General features: G+C 40.7%; 1 protein-coding gene across 21 annotated transcripts in view; it reads left to right on the top strand.

The window, feature by feature from the left end:
- PBRM1 (polybromo 1) overlaps positions 1-17768 on the top strand; it is a 66325-nt gene that overhangs the window by 22073 nt on the left and 26484 nt on the right. For 15 of the 21 annotated variants that reach the window (XM_074152782.1, XM_074152781.1, XM_074152780.1 and 12 more), the window contains 7 exons: positions 8798-8939; positions 9510-9607; positions 11767-12043; positions 13142-13247; positions 14520-15162; positions 15585-15796; positions 16915-17100. In XM_074152782.1, the coding sequence (XP_074008883.1) occupies positions 8798-8939; positions 9510-9607; positions 11767-12043; positions 13142-13247; positions 14520-15162; positions 15585-15796; positions 16915-17100 (1664 nt within the window). Of the gene's footprint in view, positions 1-8797; positions 8940-9509; positions 9608-11766; positions 12044-13141; positions 13248-14519; positions 15163-15584; positions 15797-16914; positions 17101-17208; positions 17211-17768 lie in introns of all 21 variants that reach the window. The other 6 variants (XM_074152775.1, XM_074152788.1, XM_074152777.1 and 3 more) reach the window with 3 other exon arrangements.

Genomic DNA, 17768 nt, shown 5'->3' with positions numbered 1-17768 from the left:
AGGAAGGGGCCAGTGTTTTTTTCAGTGGTGCCCAGTGACAGGATAAGAGGAAATGGGCACAAACTTGAACATAAGAAGTTCCATCTAAACATGAGGAGGAACTTCTTTACTTTGAGGGTGGCAGAGCACTGGAGCAGGCTGCCCAGAGAGGTGGTGGAGTCTCTGGCTCTGGAGACATTCAAAACCCGCCTGGACACGTTCCTGTGCAACCTGCTCTAGGTGGACCTGCTTTGGCAGGGGGGTTGGACTAGATGATCTCCGGGGGGCCTTCTAACCCCATGTCATTCTGTGATTCTTTTGGTTATATGGCAAGAGTATCTTCTTTCAGAACAGAACTCATCTGTTCATCAACAGATGAGTTTCCAGTAGACCTTTTAGGGAATTGAGTGCCAGCTAACTGTATGGTTTTTCAATTACTGTTCTGATTTTGACCAAATTAAATATCATGCCAGTGTTTGGGGCTTAGCGGCCTTATGAAACTGTAATCTACCCTTTAGACTATTTTTGTCCTCGTTTTTCAAAGGTCATTATGTTTAGAAAGATATTCTTGCAAGTTTAACTCATGCTTTCAGGTACAATTGTAACACCATCAATCATTTCATAGAAATTTTTCTTGGTTTCTGGTGTATAAAGTTGAAGTTCAATTTGTAATATGTTGGCAGTGAGCTGCTGGTCAATAGAGCCATGGATTGGGTTAGTTTTAGCCTCGCTTTGCAAAATAAATTGATGTTTATAAAATTCTTTCCTTCTAAGATCAGCGAGACATTTTTTTTAAAATTTGTTGTGAAACTGCATTTTATACTCTAAATTCAGAAATGCACAATACTTGAGTTCTGCTGAGTTCGAGTATAATTAAATCTGTTCAAAGTACTCCTGTGAATAACCTTCTTGATTAATCATCCCATTGTCTGCTGACAGCAAATGCATTGAAGAGGTAGGAGGTTACTTGCAGACTAGACCAGGATTACTATTCTGCCAGTGTATTTTTCATTCTTCATATGTGTGGTTGGAAGTTGTCTGTCTTTCCAAACCATGTGGGCTAAGTCTTGATTTTTACTTAAGTTGTCAGACCTTTCACGAATTCAACTGTGAATGTAGGTTGTTTGCTTAAAATCAGGTGGGCTGCACCTTGCTTATTTGGTTGTGGATATACAAAAGCTGATAGAAGCAAGATAATTTGAGTGATAGCTCATCCTTCTTTTTGTTTCCTTTTGTCTTCCAGCTCTAGGTTAAGATTTAAAGGAGTAAGATTTAACTAAGCTGCTTTGCTTTGCTTGTGTGCTCCTGGGGCCTTCACCTTCTCCATCAGCTTAAAGATTTTGTTTCTACAGGGTCACAAGAGAGTAGAGAATCAGTGCATGCAGAATGGTATATTTAAGACTAATGGCAATTTCCTGTGTTTTTTCTGCTTTTTGGTGCTGCATTGTCATGTGTGTAGGTCACTGCCTAAACACACAGAGATGAAGCTGGTGTGGGATACCAAGGCTGTGTGGAGTCAGGGGTATATTTTTTAGATTAAGCGTGTGATTGTGGTGTTCTGGGATCTGCATGAGCTACCTCTGCCCCTGGGAGGAGAGGTAAAGCAAATCCCAGATTTGTTAGTGTCAAGTGGTGTGGGATCTACTGACATGAAGAGTCACCAGTTTCTTTTACCATATCATGAAATCATACAGAACCAATTTAGAATTCTCTTTTTGTGGAAAGAAAATTGTTGCAGGCAGGATGTATTCCCCAGGGAACACTATTGTCTTGTTGTGCCTGCAGCTGGCTTTGAATTTGTTCTGCTTCAGAGGATATGACAAGTTCCCCCTTTTCTCAGTTTGATAAAACTGGCACCTAAACATTTGATTGAGCAGGATCAAGATATGTTACTAACAAGTAAATTTGATTTATGGCATCATGCTGCCACTATTAATTCATAGATTCTGAACTTACACGCAATAAGGATATAGAGTTGTCTGTTGGCTTTAGCATCTCGGGAGGTTGGTCCTTGATGTTGAGTTTTTTAGTCAGTGTAATCCTGGATCGTCAGTGACATTTCAGGTCATTGCTTTTTTCTTCTTCCCCCCAATATGCGACATTAATGCAGTTTTAAGTTGGGTGCAGAACAACTCCAAATAAAGAGGAGTAACACAAAGTGATAGTAGGAAAAAGCAATTTGAATTGAAGAAGCAATACTTCAATTTAGATGTAGTCCTTCGGGTTACTCTTTCAGAAAGCTGAACCCAGGCCTCATACAGCAGCCATCAAATTACGAACTTGCAGTTCTGTAATTCTAATTTATTAATTTAATTGGAAGGCTAGAAACTTTTACAGTTTTTATTCTTCCCACTGTCCAGTCGCTCAAAGCTTGTTCAGGTCTCTGGAAGAAAGCAAACATGCCAGACTTGCACAAGAATGTTTATAAACTACATGCTACTAACATTTAAGCAAAATTTGAGAGTTGAAAAGCAGGAAAGTTGCATCCCCACTTGCTTACTTGCAAGAGGATGAACTGTAGAGTAGACCTTGAGAGGAGTTTATCCCAACTTGGTGTTTGTGATTTCTGAAGCACGAGTCCTTGTCCTCCAGCAGTTGTCTTTATCAAGAAAAAGCACAGAGACATTTTAGACATTTGTCTGAAGTATTTAATATTCAAATCGAAGGCAGTTGTGGTAGTCTCCACTTTATTACATCCTTAGTTGGAGCCTAATTCAGCAAATTTGTCAGTATGAGTGGTTGCTTGGAAACAAATTATGCTGATGCGGCCTGCATCCAAGGGGAGAAAATGTCTGTTGGTCGGCACTTCCCTCCAGTGCTGCTCCTGAATCAATTCCTACACAGGACATGCTTTTTTAATCTTTTTATGTTCTTATTCTCTAAAGTAGTTTACCTTGGGTACCTTTTTCTAAGATGCAGAATTGCCTTTAGACATCGTTTTTATTTTCAGCTAATCCTTTGAAAGTTGGAATCTATTCTATAAACATCTGTGATAGCATCAGTAAACAAGGAGATTACTGCTTGTTTACACACTTAATTACTCTGTGTGACAAATTAAATGTTTTTAAATCTGCTTTGAGAGAAACTAAAACTCACTTTTGATGTTTTTGATAAATATGGGCTTACTAGTTGATTTTTTTGATGCAGTTTTTTAAGCCTTTCTATTCTATGCTGTCTTGAGTATTCTCTTAATGATGGATTAGCTTTTGTAACAGCAACAGGTGTTTTTGTGCTGAAGTCCTGTAATGGCTTGGCAATATTTTTGTGAGAATACAAGAATGAATTAAATACATTTTACTCTATAGACTTTGCTTTCAGATTAGCTGGAGAAGATGTAAGGTCCCCTGGAGTGTTTGTTACCAGACAGTGGCAAGAGCATGAAATAGACTCAGTGTTGACATCCTCAGTATTTATGGGCTCATTGTGCATCATATGCTAATGGTTTAGGGCAAAATAATCCTGAATTTAATGGGGTTTTTATTTTGGTTTTGCCTTTCTTAATAGCAGTCACATACTCCTTAACACATGCAAATAATTGTTGCTGGCATTTTACAAGGTAGAAGTGGAAGCTAACTTTGCCTTTTCATCATGGCAATTTAATTGGTACCCAAACTCTTGCTTTTGGAGGAGTGTGTGTTTGGGTTTTTTGTTATTGTTATTTGGTTTTTTTACTAATCTAATGAAAATTATATTGGTAACTCTCCTTTTTTTGGAATTGCAGAGCGAGTGAAGCTGACAGGAAAACTTTTTTGTTACCTGTTGCTTCAGTTGGAAACATTAAAAATAATCTTAAAAAATGTGTAACGGTTTGCAAGAAACTGATGTCTTAAAGTCTTAAAAAAGATACATGAACCTAAACCGGTCATTTTAAATGAGAATGGCAGAAGCAATTTTCTTCATGTTTTACACTTAGGACGTTTGTCCAAAATTGTTTTTTGCTTTTCTCATAGTCAGTGAGGACACGGTAGTTCTTCAGCTCTGAAAGAAATGAGAAAGTAACACGCTATGTTCCAGTAAGGTGCATCCAGCTGCTGTCCTGGCAGCACGCGGTTAGTTGGATGTTTCCTGCACAGTGTATTTCCATCACGACAGCTTTGTAGACAACAAAACATACCTTTTGCATGGTACAGAGGGCCCAATCTGTAGGCCGGACCCGTCCCGCAGGGAAGTAACTTGCCTCCCTGGGGCCAGGATATACTAAATAAAACTCGCACCCTGGTTCAGCCCTCGGACTATTACCCACTTCTGATATTTCAGGTGGGCCATGATGAGATAAATACTAGAAGCCTCAAGGCAATGAGGAAGGATTTCAGAAGTCTGGGGCAACTAGTCAAGGGATCAGGAGCACAGGTTGTGTTCTCTTCTATCCCACTAGTCACAGGGCAGGATGAAAGGATAAATAGGAAAAAACAACGGTTCAACTTATGGCTGAAAGGCTGGAGTAAAAGCCAGGACTTTGGATTCTTTGAGCATAGGCAGACTTATAGGTCACCAGGCGTGGTTGCGGCAGGTGGGGAAAGCCTAAGCCAAAGGGGAATAAGGATATTGGGACAGGAGTTAGCATGGCTCATTAAGAGGGCTTTAAACTAGATTTGAAGGGGGACGGGGTTGGAACCAGGGTCACTGAAGTGGTACCCGGGAGTAAACTAGAATCAAAAGGGGAAGGGGAGGATACCAGGCCCATTGGTAACGAGCCTGAGGGGAAAGAACCATGGATGGGGGTGAAATCGGGTGCCCGGCTTAAGTGCATCTACACTAATGCACGTAGCATGGGCAACAAACAGGATGAGCTGGAAGCCATTGTGCAGCAGGACATCTATGATGTAATCGCCATCACAGAAACATGGTGGGATGATGGTCATAGCTGGAATGCTGTGATGGATGGCTATAAGCTCTTCAGGAGGGATAGGCAAGGAAGGAGAGGTGGGGGTGTGGCTCTGTACCTTAGGGAGTGTTTTGATTGTATGGAAATTGATTGCAGCAATGATAGAGTTGAGTGTTTATGGGTAAAGATGAAGGGCAAGGCTAGCAAGGGAGATCTGGTGCTGGGAGTCTGCTATAGACCACCCAACCAGGATGAGGAGGTAGACGAGGCATTCTATAAGCAGCTGGCTGAAGTGTCTCGATCGCCAGCCCTTGTTCTGGTTGGGGACTTCAACCTACCGGACATCTGCTGGGAATACAACACAGCAGAGAGCAGGCAGGCTAGGAGGTTCCTTGAGTGTATGGAAGATAACTTCCTGACACAACTGGTAGGTGAGCCAACCAGGGGAGGTGCCTCTCTAGACCTGCTGCTCACAAATAGAGAGGGACTAGTGGGAGATGTGGTGGTCGGAGGCCGTCTTGGGCTTAGTGACCATGAAATGGTCAAGTTTTCAATTATTAGAGAGGTAAGAAAGGGGGCTAGCAAAACCTCAACCTTGGACTTCCGGCGGGCGGACTTCAGCCTTTTCAGATCACTGGTTGGAAAAGTCCCATGGGGGGAATCCCTGAAGGGCAAAGGTGTTCAGGAAGGCTGGGTGTTTTTCAAGGAGGAAGTCTTAAAAGCCCAGGCGCGGGCCATCCCTACGCGCTGTAAAGCGAGCCGTCGGGGGAAAAGGCCGGCCTGGCTGAGCAAAGAGATAGGGTCACAGCTTAGAGAAAAAAGGAGAATTTATGACCTTTGGAAAAAGGGGCAGGCCACGCAGGAAGATTACAAAGGTATAGCAAAGTTATGTAGGGAAAAGATTAGGAAGGCCAAAGCCCAACTAGAACTCAACCTGGCTTTGGATGTTAAAAACAATAAAAAGAATTTCTATAAATATATCAATAGCAAGAAGAGATCTCGGGAGAACCTCCATCCTCTACTGGATAAGGGAGGTAACATAGTAACCAAAGATGAGGAGAAGGCTGAAGTCCTAAATGCCTTCTTTGCCTCTGTCTTTAGTAGTAGGATAGGGGGTTCCCTAAATATCCAGACCCCTGAACTAGCAGGCAGGGGCGGGGAGCAGAGTGAAGCCCCTGCAATTCAAAGGGAGGTGGTGAGGGACCTGCTCCAACACCTAGATGCAAACAAGTCTATGGGACCAGATGAGATCCACCCGAGGGTACTGAGGGAACTGGCAGAAGTGCTTGCGGAGCCACTCTCCATCATTTACCAGCAGTCCTGGCAAACTGGGGAGGTCCCGGCTGACTGGCGTCTGGCAAATGTGATGCCCATCCACAAGAAGGGCCGGAAGGATGATCCAGAGAACTACAGGCCTGTCAGTCTGACCTCGGTGCCTGGGAAGATCATGGAGCAGATCATCCTGGGTGCCATCATGCAACGCATGAGGGACACCCATGCGATCTGGCCCAGCCAGCACGGGTTCACGAGGGGCAGGTCCTGCTTGACAAACCTGATCTCCTTCTATGACAAAGTGACCCGCTTGCTGGATGAAGGAAAGGCAGTGGACGTTGTTTATCTGGACTTCAGCAAAGCCTTTGATACAGTCTCCCACAGTATCCTCCTGGAGAAACTGGCTGCCCATGGCTTGGATGGGAATACTCTCTGCTGGGTTAAAAACTGGCTGGAGGGCCGGACCCAGAGAGTGGTGGTGAATGGAGTTAAATCCAGCTGGCGTCCAGTCACGAGTGGTGTCCCGCAGGGCTCGGTACTGGGGCCAATTCTCTTCAACATCTTTATCAATGATCTGGACGAGGGGATTGAGTGCACCCTCAGTAAGTTCGCAGACGACACCAAGCTGGGTGGCAGTGTTGATCTGCTGGAGGGTAGAGAGGCTCTGCAGAGAGATCTCGACAGGCTGGATCGATGGGCCGAGACCAACGGGATGAGGTTTAACAAGGCCAAGTGCCAGGTCCTGCACTTCGGTCACAACAACCCCAGGCAGCGCTATAGGCTGGGGCAGAGTGGCTGGAGAGCTGCCTGGCAGAAAAGGACCTGGGGGTGTTGGTCGACTGTCGGCTGAACATGAGCCAGCAGTGTGCCCAGGTGGCTAAGAAGGCCAACAGCATCCTGGCCTGTATCAAGAACAGTGTGGCAAGTAGGGACCGAGAGGTGATCGTCCCCCTGTACTCGGCACTGGTGAGACCCCACCTCGAGTACTGTGTCCAGTTTTGGGCCCCCTACCACAAGAGGGACATTGAGGTGCTGGAGCAGGTCCAGAGAAGGGCAACGAAGCTGGTGAGGGGTCTGGAGCACAAGTCTTACGAGGAGAGGCTGAGGGAGCTGGGGTTGTTCAGTCTGGGGAAGAGGAGACTGAGGGGAGACCTTATTGTTCTGTACAAGTACCTGAAAGGAGGCTGTAGAGAGACGGGGGTCGGTCTCTTCTCCCAAGTCACAGATGATAGGACAAGGGGTAATGGCTTCAAGTTGCGCCAGGGGAAGTTCAGGTTGGATATTAGGAAACATTTCTTTACTGAAAGGGTTATCAGGCATTGGAATGGGCTGCCCAGGGAGGTGGTGGAGTCACCATCCCTGGAGGTATTTAAGAAACGTGTAGACATGGTTCTTCAGGGCATGCTCTAGTGTCCAAGATTACTGGTTTGCGGTGGGGTGCTGTGTGGGTGGGTGATGGTTTTTGGTTTGGTTGTTGTTGTTGTGTGTTCAGGTGGTGGGTGGTGGTTTTGTTTGTGGTGTGGTTTTTTTTTTTTTTTTTTTTTTTTTTTACTGTTGGTTGGACTCGATGATCTCTGAGGTCCCTTCCAACCACTACGATTCTGATTCTGATACTGAAAAACATGGACACTTCTCACTGGTTTTTATAGCAGTGTCAGCTCTGTGCCGTGTTTAATCCAACCATGACTTTTTTACCCTTGGCTGACCAGTGAAGAGTCCTGTTTGACAAAAGTTATTTGCTGGTTCAGCTGCGTAGTCACGTTGGCAGGTAAGGTTTGGGACCTAAAGAAACTATATTAAATTTATTTTGTGGTAGTGCTTATGCTCCATCAGGAAGGTTCATGTTCAGCTAGGTGCTGTAGAAACCAAACTAGGTGGAAAGGTGCTGAGCAGGTGAAAAGGTGGTGCATAACCAGTGGATGTGACAGGCAAGCAGGTGAGGAAGGAGATGTGAAGGAGGATGACTCTCTTTTGCAGTTGTGATAGGGTTTGTTTTTGTTGTTGCAGATTACTCTTTTCTGTTGTGCTTAATGAGGTGTTGGAAGGTTTAAAAAAGTTGGCTGGAACTTTCACTGCTTGTGCAAGGAAATACAAGAAAACACATTAAGTTATTGGCAAACAGTGCACTGATTCATCTGTTCAGAATATGAAAAATGACATTTTTTTTGTCATTAGTCCTTTTCTGTTTTCACATGAAGTGCGTTTTGCGGGTGGCACCAGTCAAGAGCCTGGTGGTTTTAAGAGAAGGCAAAAATTGGAAGGGGTTAACATGAGAGGTGTTGGGCACTCCTGGTTCTCACTGAAGATGAGTGGGATTGATGTGTAGGGAAGGCAACATTCATGGCTGCGCAGAGCCAACCCGTCGTGTTGACATCGTACCCACTCCAGTACCCTGGTGTACCCTGAGGTGTACTGGAGTGACAACAGCAGGTTGTCCTTCTGCCTTTTCTGTATCACATCTCGTCTGAGTAAGAAAACAGGACTTAAGTCTGACAACTTTCAAGAAGGCAGCTTTCAGAATTATTAAAATTATTCTTTAAGAGGAGATATGTTTACCTAATATATAGTTACAATTGGAAGATGTTACTGCAGCATCAGAAAAAGAAAATACGTTCCTGTAATGAGAGCTTTTTGGATATTGATTTGTCATGAAAATGAAGATGTTAACTGGTTTGCAACGTGTAACTTGTGAAATATTTGATTGATATTTCTCTTTTGCAGAACCAAACTGAAGAACCATGAATATGAAACTTTAGATCAGTTGGAGGCTGATCTGAACTTGATGTTTGAAAATGCCAAGCGCTACAACGTTCCCAATTCTGCCATCTATAAGAGGGTACTGAAAATGCAGCAGGTTATGCAGGTATGTGTAGCGGGACAGTCAAAAGATGTAAGTTCACATGTGAGTTTATTTCCCTAATGAATGTTTTTCCAAAATAATTTTTAACTAGACTTGTATTTGCGGTAGTATTTTCTTGCTTAGGGGGAAGTATGGGAATGAAGAGTATCATAGGGTGATTTTTCTTCAGCACAACTGCTGCCTCCTGTGATTTCTTTTGATCGCTTTTATTCTTTACTATGACTCTTAACCCAACTAAGTTGTAAGAAAATTGATGTTGTGGGGTTTTTTTAAGGTTTGCAGGTAATTGGAGGATGCTAAAACACTTCAAATTTCATTAAGAGTTCCGGCCAAGTGCTGCAGTCTGAAATGACATTGTTTTCAAATTGACTGCTCAAAATTTTTTCTGAGTGTTAAAAAGAATTATTCTGCTATTTTATGTCGGCCAACTTGTATTAAATAAATCACTGCAAATATTTTGATAATGGTTTAGTCTCAAAACCCATGGTTGCATCTGATCTGTTCTGATGTTTAAGATTGCTCTGAAAATGTCCAGCAGTGAGTTTGGCTTTAGGTTTTTCTTCTTTTTTTCAGGCAAAGAAGAAAGAGCTCGCTAGGAGAGATGACATTGAGGATGGGGACAGTATGATTTCTTCTGCTACATCGGATACTGGAAGCTCAAAAAGGAAAAGGTGTTCACTTCTGTAGTTCTTGCAGACCATGATAGTGCTACATCTTTTATTTGTTTGAGAGGGTATTAAGCCATGGTTTTTAGCATTTGTGTAACAATTTGTAGTTCTGAAACTTAACCTCATTAAGTGTTTGTTCTAATTAATTCAAAATTATTTGCTGACTATTTTCCTTTTTTGGCCTATTAATTGGCACTTGTCAACGTAACTACAGTAAGAAGCATGGACACTGTAGTTGCACTGAATTATGTAATTTTGTCAGTGGATTTCAGGAATTTTATTTGTGTGTTGGGTTTTTTTAGCCTGATGTGTTGACTGTCTTCACAGGTTGTTAGCAGTTATTGCTTCTGTTCTACTACTCCAATATATGACTATTTATGTAATTTAGGTAGCAATTTCAGAGTATAATTAAAGTTAACACTATAGTTGATTTTATTTTTTTGAAAGTTTATAATATTACTCTACAAATATTTTTATTTGATGAAGTTTCCTGGCATAAGTATTTTCATTTTCCATGACCTGAACTGTGCTTGAGGAGTTTTCATCATTAATGTTTGAAGATTGTGTCTCTCTCCCTTCTGAATTTGCACTCTTTGACTAACTTACCTGTCAGCAGCAGGGCCGAAGAGGATATTTGAGAAATAGATAAATGACATATAATAGGTTGATTATTCTGGATACTGTAACGTACACAAAATTCACAATGATTTAAGATACACTTTTTTAGTGAGTAATAATGATGGTTTATGGAAATTATCCTTTAACAGTGATAGCTGTTGTGTAATTAATGTTAGTGATGTATTTCACTCCAACAAGTGATAGTTTCTCCAGTCTACCTCATGGTATCATTTGAAATAATATTGTCAGAAGTTGGAACTTACTGCAATAGTAGCAACTGCCAGTGTAAAACTGTAATTCAGCATCTTTCTTTGGTGTTGCTCATGACCTTCAGCTTCCTATATTTTTAGTTCTTTGTTTTGTCAAAGTGACAGCAGTTGGTGGGGGAGGAAGGGAATGTAATAGAGCAACAGCAAAGATTCACTTAGAGCAATCAAGTAAATGCAGCAATGTACAGTCATAAAAACATCTCCAGAGAGAAGATGTTAACATGGATTTAGGAGGTGGTACAGCCTAGGGATGCTAGGGAGAAGGAAAGTAGTGGAGCAGTAAGACAGACCATAGTACCAAATGAAGATGAGGAAGGAACAAATTGCAAACATTGCTAGTTTTGTGATCTTCTGGTTCAAGGAGAACTACTAACCTAATCAAGCGAGTCAAACTGTCATCAGTGTCCTTTTCACCCTATGGTGCTTTTGATCACCTTGTGCAAGAGAACACTGAAACGCTTAAAAGAAAAAATCTGTCAGGCCTTGTCATCTAAGAGCAGTAAAAGAGAAAAAGTTGTTAGGTAAGGGAAATCAAAATGATTTTATTTTCTTCATGTCTCAAGAGAACCTGAAAATACTTTTGATGTTGTCAGTTCAGTGGTTGTTATCCATTTTACTTGCTGAATGATAGGAAGTAAAAGAAGACTGTAAATGCTCCTGACAGCAGAAGTGAAGCACTGAGGGGAATTCCAAAATGTTGCTGAAAAAAGGAAACTAATAACCAGGCAAAATTCATCCCATTGGGAAAATAATAGTGACAGAGAAGAAAGTTGTTTGAATGTCCCCTTTTATGTATGAGATGCATGACCTGAATCTTGCATCTTGAGTATTGGCAGGCCTTTATTTCTGCTTTGGTTTTGCTTTACCTGCTTTCATTGAACTAAATGCTGAAACTTGGAAATGTGTTAAAATGTGGAATTTGGAAGCATGTCTCTCTGTTCTGGCATTGCTCCTTCTGACCTTTGCCTTCTGAAAACTAGTTATTTGTTCTGTTCTGTAGAACACTGAAACTCAAGGTGAATGAGAAAAAATCCATATCTTAAAGTTAGTTTCCTGTTTATTTAGCAGACTGCTGGTTATGATGCTGTCATTATTTGTAAATGGGCCTGTGTTTCTAGTGTACTTAATGTTGAACTTCTTGTGAGTGTGTTCAGGTGGTTGTGGTTGTTTTCTCATGGTAGAGGGTAATGTCATTTTGATATTAGTGTTGGAAGTGGGGAAAACAGCCCCTGACATTTATGCTTTTCCTTTTTGTTCTTCTTCTTAATCTAACAGTAAAAAGAATATACGAAAGCAACGAATGAAGATCTTATACAATGCAGTTCTGGAAGCTCGAGAGCCAGGCACAGGCAGACGGCTCTGTGATCTGTTTATGGTTAAGCCATCCAAAAAAGACTATCCAGACTATTATAAAATTATCTTGGAGCCAATGGATTTGAAAATGATAGAACACAACATCCGCAACGATAAGTACATAGGGGAAGAAGCCATGATTGAAGACATGAAGCTCATGTTCCGAAATGCAAGGCATTATAACGAGGAAGGCTCCCAGGTACTGTTCTGAATCTGCAGTCGCAGTTACCTCTCTGCTTCTTTGCAGACATATAAGTTATGTCAGGATGGCTTAGCTTTGATTATTATTCTCATTATTTATGATAAATATTTGCTGAAGTAAAATAGAAATACGACTTTTTCTTTCTGCTGAAGTTTTGAATTCTGTCTTCGTCTGTAGTTGTATAAACATGAAATGCAACACACTCCTTTGCAAAGGTTAGACTTTTTTCCTGTGAGCTAAACTTGTTCCTCCACTACAAAGAATGTCAGCTGAATGTTTCCCAGTATATTTTTAAAAAATAAGCTGGTTACTAAATTCTCATTATTCATCCTCAGTTAATCAGGTGAAGGTATTTGCACAGTGAATGGCCATCAATGCGTGATTTGGAGCTCAGAACTTCTGAGAAACGATGTCTTAGCTGGAAAGAAACCAGTTTTGTTTTTATGGAGGTGGAGAGTATGGGAAATCAGACTAGAAGACCTGATTGTTTAGCCTATTAAAAGGAATCTGAAAGGAATATGATTCTCACTTTACAAATATATTGTAGGGTGTTTCTATATTGTGATGTTTCTCAGCCAGCAATCATGGTGTTGTGGAACAGAGTGGTGGTAAGAAACCTTCAGCTATTTTTAATGAGGAAGTTGATCAGCTGCTGTACAGGACTCTGTGATGAGGTTGCATTCACCAGGGTTGTATTTGAAGACCCAGGAGGACTGTTATAGTCCTGTGTGCCTTGATGGAATCACAGTAGTTTAAGAGATCTCTCGTTGCTCAGCAGAACGAGTTGATGAGGAAGTTGAGATAATTGCACCTTGCCAATTCGTAGTCTTTGGAATAGAAATGCAGCTTAATTGGATAATTTATTCAAGATTTATATCTCCTGATTTAGATCACATTCATCAGTTCTGCCTACCTGTGTAGGTTTATTGAAGGTATACATTTGAGAAATAAGCCCTCTTTTTAATCAAGTATTTGGTTTTGCATTCAGCTTTTTCAAACTAACATTTAAATGTTTCTTGGGGGCTAGTTCTAAACTAGTCTAAACACAGTAAACCTTGTTTTGTTTTGTTTTTTGATTACTTTACTGATTAATAGGTATACAATGATGCCCATATGCTGGAAAAGATCCTTAAAGAAAAAAGGAAAGAACTGGGGCCCCTAGCTGAAGATGATGATGTTGCATCCCCTAAACTAAAGCTAAGTAAGGCAACCTCGTACATTGCTATGCCTCATTTCAACACTTATGAAAACCCAACAATAGAGATTAACAGATCTTCCTTGTAGAATAGAAGACATTATCTGCAAATTCACACTGACACGCAAAGTAGAATTATATTTTCGAAATCATGACAGCAGTGATGTGTTTGTATGTGCATATAATAAAATCTAGTTGTTGTGTATCACATTTTCTAAGAAAAGTAACTTAGAATGAAGAAAGAAAACTTAGGAATAGTTGGAATGGCTGGCCTTTAGTCATGTAGTGTTGTCCAAATGTTAGATGCTGCATTATGAGTTCAGTAACACTTCATTAACACGCTTCATGTGTGCTACTGGGATTGCTTACAAGTAAGGTGCTTCTCAAACTGAGTAAAGCTCTTAATTTCCTTGGTTAAAATTCTGGAGTTTCCATGGAATGATAAATGAAATGTGAGCTTTATTTGGAAAACTATCGAAAGCCATGGAAAACACGGAAGTGAAATTTCCAACAATGTCTGTTCCTGGAGCTGTTGCCCTTACAAAGTGCTCAAACCTTATGTCCCCTCAATATGTGTTCAGAATTTAGCAAACTGAGAAGGATAAAATTGCACAGAAAGGCTTAAAGTAACTGCACACAGCCATCTTGAAAACAGAAATGTGCAGCTCTTAGGTAAGGCAGAGGTGCTACAGAATTCGCAGACAAGAGTCTATGCAGCACAGTAACAGAGATTCTAAATTAACCAAAAAAGCTTATCTGATTGATAATCCCATGGGAAGCCTTATGTTACATTTTACCTGTAAAAATCCTTTCTAATTTGGCATAAACCTGTCATAAAGGAATCTGATAATATTTAGAATGCTTAATTTTATTGATAGCAAAAATCCTGTGATGACTGGATTTTTAACGGCTCTAAAGAGAAATAAATGTAAGACCAAATTGAATTTAGAGGAGTTAATAACGTTAGGTAGGAAAAGATGTTTTCCATGCTTAATCTGAAGAGACATTCATCAAGTGGACCTCATAGAAACATATGATTGTTTGCCAAAAAAAAAACACATTTAAAAAAATAATTTATACAATTATGAAAAATAAAAGAAGCTGCAACTTGGAACGGGCTCCATGTTGTGAGTCTTCTGCTCATACCATAACGTGGTTCTTCAGTAAGTAATTCTGAAGTGGAATGGAGGTGGATAAAAAAGTGTGCAAGCTCTGTTTTTGTAATGATTTTTTTTCCTTTTTTTTTTCTTTTTTTTTTTTCCCTTTTTGTCTGCTTAGGTAGAAAAAGTGGCATTTCTCCTAAAAAATCAAAATACATGACTCCAATGCAACAGAAACTGAATGAGGTGTATGAAGCAGTTAAGAATTACACGGATAAACGAGGCAGGCGACTGAGTGCCATCTTTTTGAGGCTGCCTTCTCGGTCTGAACTTCCTGACTATTATGTGACCATTAAAAAGCCTGTTGACATGGAAAAGATCAGAAGTCATATGATGGCAAATAAATACCAGGATATTGATTCCATGGTAGAGGACTTTGTAATGATGTTCAATAACGCTTGCACATATAACGAGCCAGAGTCTTTGATTTATAAAGATGCCCTGGTCCTGCATAAAGTTTTGCTTGAAACTCGGAGAGAAATAGAAGGAGATGAGGATTCTCATGTGCCCAATGTCACTTTGCTAATTCAGGAACTTATCCATAACCTTTTTGTATCTGTTATGAGCCACCAGGATGATGAGGGCAGATGCTACAGTGACTCTTTAGCTGAGATTCCTGCTGTTGATCCCAACTTCCCAAATAAGCCTCCTCTGACTTTTGATATTATCCGAAAAAACGTTGAAAACAATCGCTACAGAAGATTGGACTTGTTCCAGGAGAATATGTTTGAGGTACTGGAGAGGGCAAGAAGAATGAACAGGTGAGCAGAGCTATATTTTTCAGGTATCCTTTGTTTTATCACATGAGTTTTGCCCGTTTTTTGCATGAGTAATTAAAATAAGTCAGTTTTGTTAATAATAATGTTATTACTTAAGCTTTCAGAAGTTAACAGATAGAGGTCCAGTGGCAAATAGGTTTTGTTCGCAACCAGTTACCTTTGATTTTTCTGGTATTTCAGGACTGGTGTATACAGTAATACTGTTTTAGGTAAACTATAATACAAACTGACAGCCGAGTACCAGGTGGAGCATGACTTACCAGTGTCTGCTGCTGCTTCTTATGAGTAAGCAAAGAAATCTATTGGTAGAGTGAAGCTTTAGTTTTATCACTAAGCGTGGCGAATGATAGGTATGTGTTTAGGATCCTGTTTGACTCTGCCCTGTTGTTTGTATTTTTGTACAGGACTGATTCAGAGATTTACGAGGATGCTGTTGAACTTCAGCAGTTCTTTATTAAAATTCGAGATGAGCTTTGTAAGAATGGAGAGATTCTTCTGTCACCTGCTCTCAGCTATACCACCAAGCATCTTCACAACGATGTAGAAAAGGAAAAGAAGGAAAAGCTACCCAAAGAAATAGAGGAGGATAAGCTCAAAAGAGAGGAGGAGAAGAGAGGTAGCTACTTTCTTCTCATTAATTTTAGATGTATTATTTGGAAAACGTACCTATGCATATGATGTATGCTCTGCTGTTGCTGCAGCTTCACCTGCTGAAGGGGCCTTAGTAATCTGGTTGTCCACCAACGGTCTTGTATTTTAAAGTTATGAGAGATGTATTTTATTTTGATCCTTATCAGACATGCCAGACGGCTTTAAGAAAGAGACGTAGGTACATACTAACCTTATATAAACTCTTTAATCAGAACACATTGGGGAACCAGTAGTCTTATTGCAAGGATACTATAAAAGAAAATAATAGGTTTTTACCATAGCTTTCTGCTGATTATAAACTTAGCAATGACTGTTCCAGTTGACCTTTTAGTTGTTTCCTTTTTGACAAATACTGGTTTCTTGATGTGCTGATGGTGTTGTCTATGATCATGCTTTTAACACTGCTAAAGAGATGGTATTTAAGTAAGCTTTTTATGTTTCTTACTTAGCTACTATGAGTGTGAAGAAGAATGGACTTGCACTCTTCTCTAGGGCAAGAAACCTAACGTGAAGGTCCTTTATGCTTCACAGTTCCTGGCTGTTACTGTCCATATAATCATTGTGGAGCATGTGTAGGGGAAAGAATTAAGCTTTCTAATTGCTCCTTTCCACAAATGGGAGCAGAGCTGTTAGCTCTTTGTCCTTCAATTGTCTTTCTAACATGGTTTGTCTTCCCACATAGCACTAATGTCAGGAGCAGTAAAGTCTGGTTGCTCCAACTGGGCTCACTATTATAAGGGGACAACAGCTGCGATGCTCTTTTTCTGTCTGCCTTTGAGAGCTTGCCTTCTGAAGGCTTCTGAGCTCAGCACTCTCATTGAGTTCCCCTTCACTCGCTGGGAAGGCTCAGTAATACTCAACTGAAGAAGGGAAACCAGCCTTCAGAAACACCAGTTGCAGAAAGGTTAGCAGAACAAAACACTCATAAATCCTTCCATCACACTGGAAGTCAGTGACAGAGGGACACATCAGGTATCATGTGGCACTTCTGCACTCAGTGAAGGGTGAGGGCATTCATATCAGCAACCAGTTAAGGTGGAAACGTGGCATTACTAACATCTGTTTTTCCCTTCTTGAAATAAGAAGCTGAAAAGAGTGAAGATTCTTCTGGATCAGCTGGGCTGTCAAGCTTGCATCGCACCTACAGCCAGGATTGCAGCTTCAAGAACAGCATGTACCACGTAGGAGATTATGTGTATGTGGAGCCTGCTGAAGCCAATTTGCAGCCTCACATTGTCTGTATTGAGAGACTGTGGGAAGATTCAGCAGGTAAGGATGCCTTTGCTACGGGAAAAAAATATGGCGAAACTTCTTATTACTATTTAAAACTCCCAATTTGAGATTTTTCTGTGTAGATGTTAGTTATTTTATTTGCAGAAGTGTGTGTGGACTGGTGAGTATTTTTCTTGTTTCTGAGTTACTTTCTTCCAAAGACTGTTACAAATATAAGGTTCTTTGATCAGCGCATGCTTTTTTGTTGCTCGTCTCTACCTGCTCTCAAATTGTAAACACCCCAGAGAACAGGCTCTTCTAAGTGCAATGAGCTCCTTGTAATTTAGGCGCAGAAGAACACATGGGTTTTTTCTGTGCCAAGAAACCTGAACCAAAGTTGGGCCTGTTTAACTGCAAGTGTTCCACAGAACAACTCAGGTTCAGAACTTGCCTTTGTTAAATTTCACAATTGAGCTGAATCTTGCATTTCCTAGGCCAAATCAATCCATAACAAGTACTATTTTGTTTTTTCTCATCAGAGGTGCATTCTGTTTGCAGCAGGTACTTCTCTTAAGTGTAAGGAATGCTAGAGATATGACCAGAGTATCAGATAAGCATGGTGCACTCTCAGCAATCATGGAAACTACAGTTGTTGAAAACTACAGTGGGGTTTAGTGGAGTTAAGCATTTTGGTTGCACTTTTTATTTAAAGGGATGGAACGGAT

The sequence above is a fragment of the Numenius arquata genome, chromosome 8 (genome assembly GCF_964106895.1).
Source record: "Numenius arquata chromosome 8, bNumArq3.hap1.1, whole genome shotgun sequence".
Classification (NCBI taxonomy): Eukaryota; Metazoa; Chordata; class Aves; order Charadriiformes; family Scolopacidae; genus Numenius; species Numenius arquata.
This window is presented reverse-complemented; position numbering and strand designations above follow the sequence as displayed.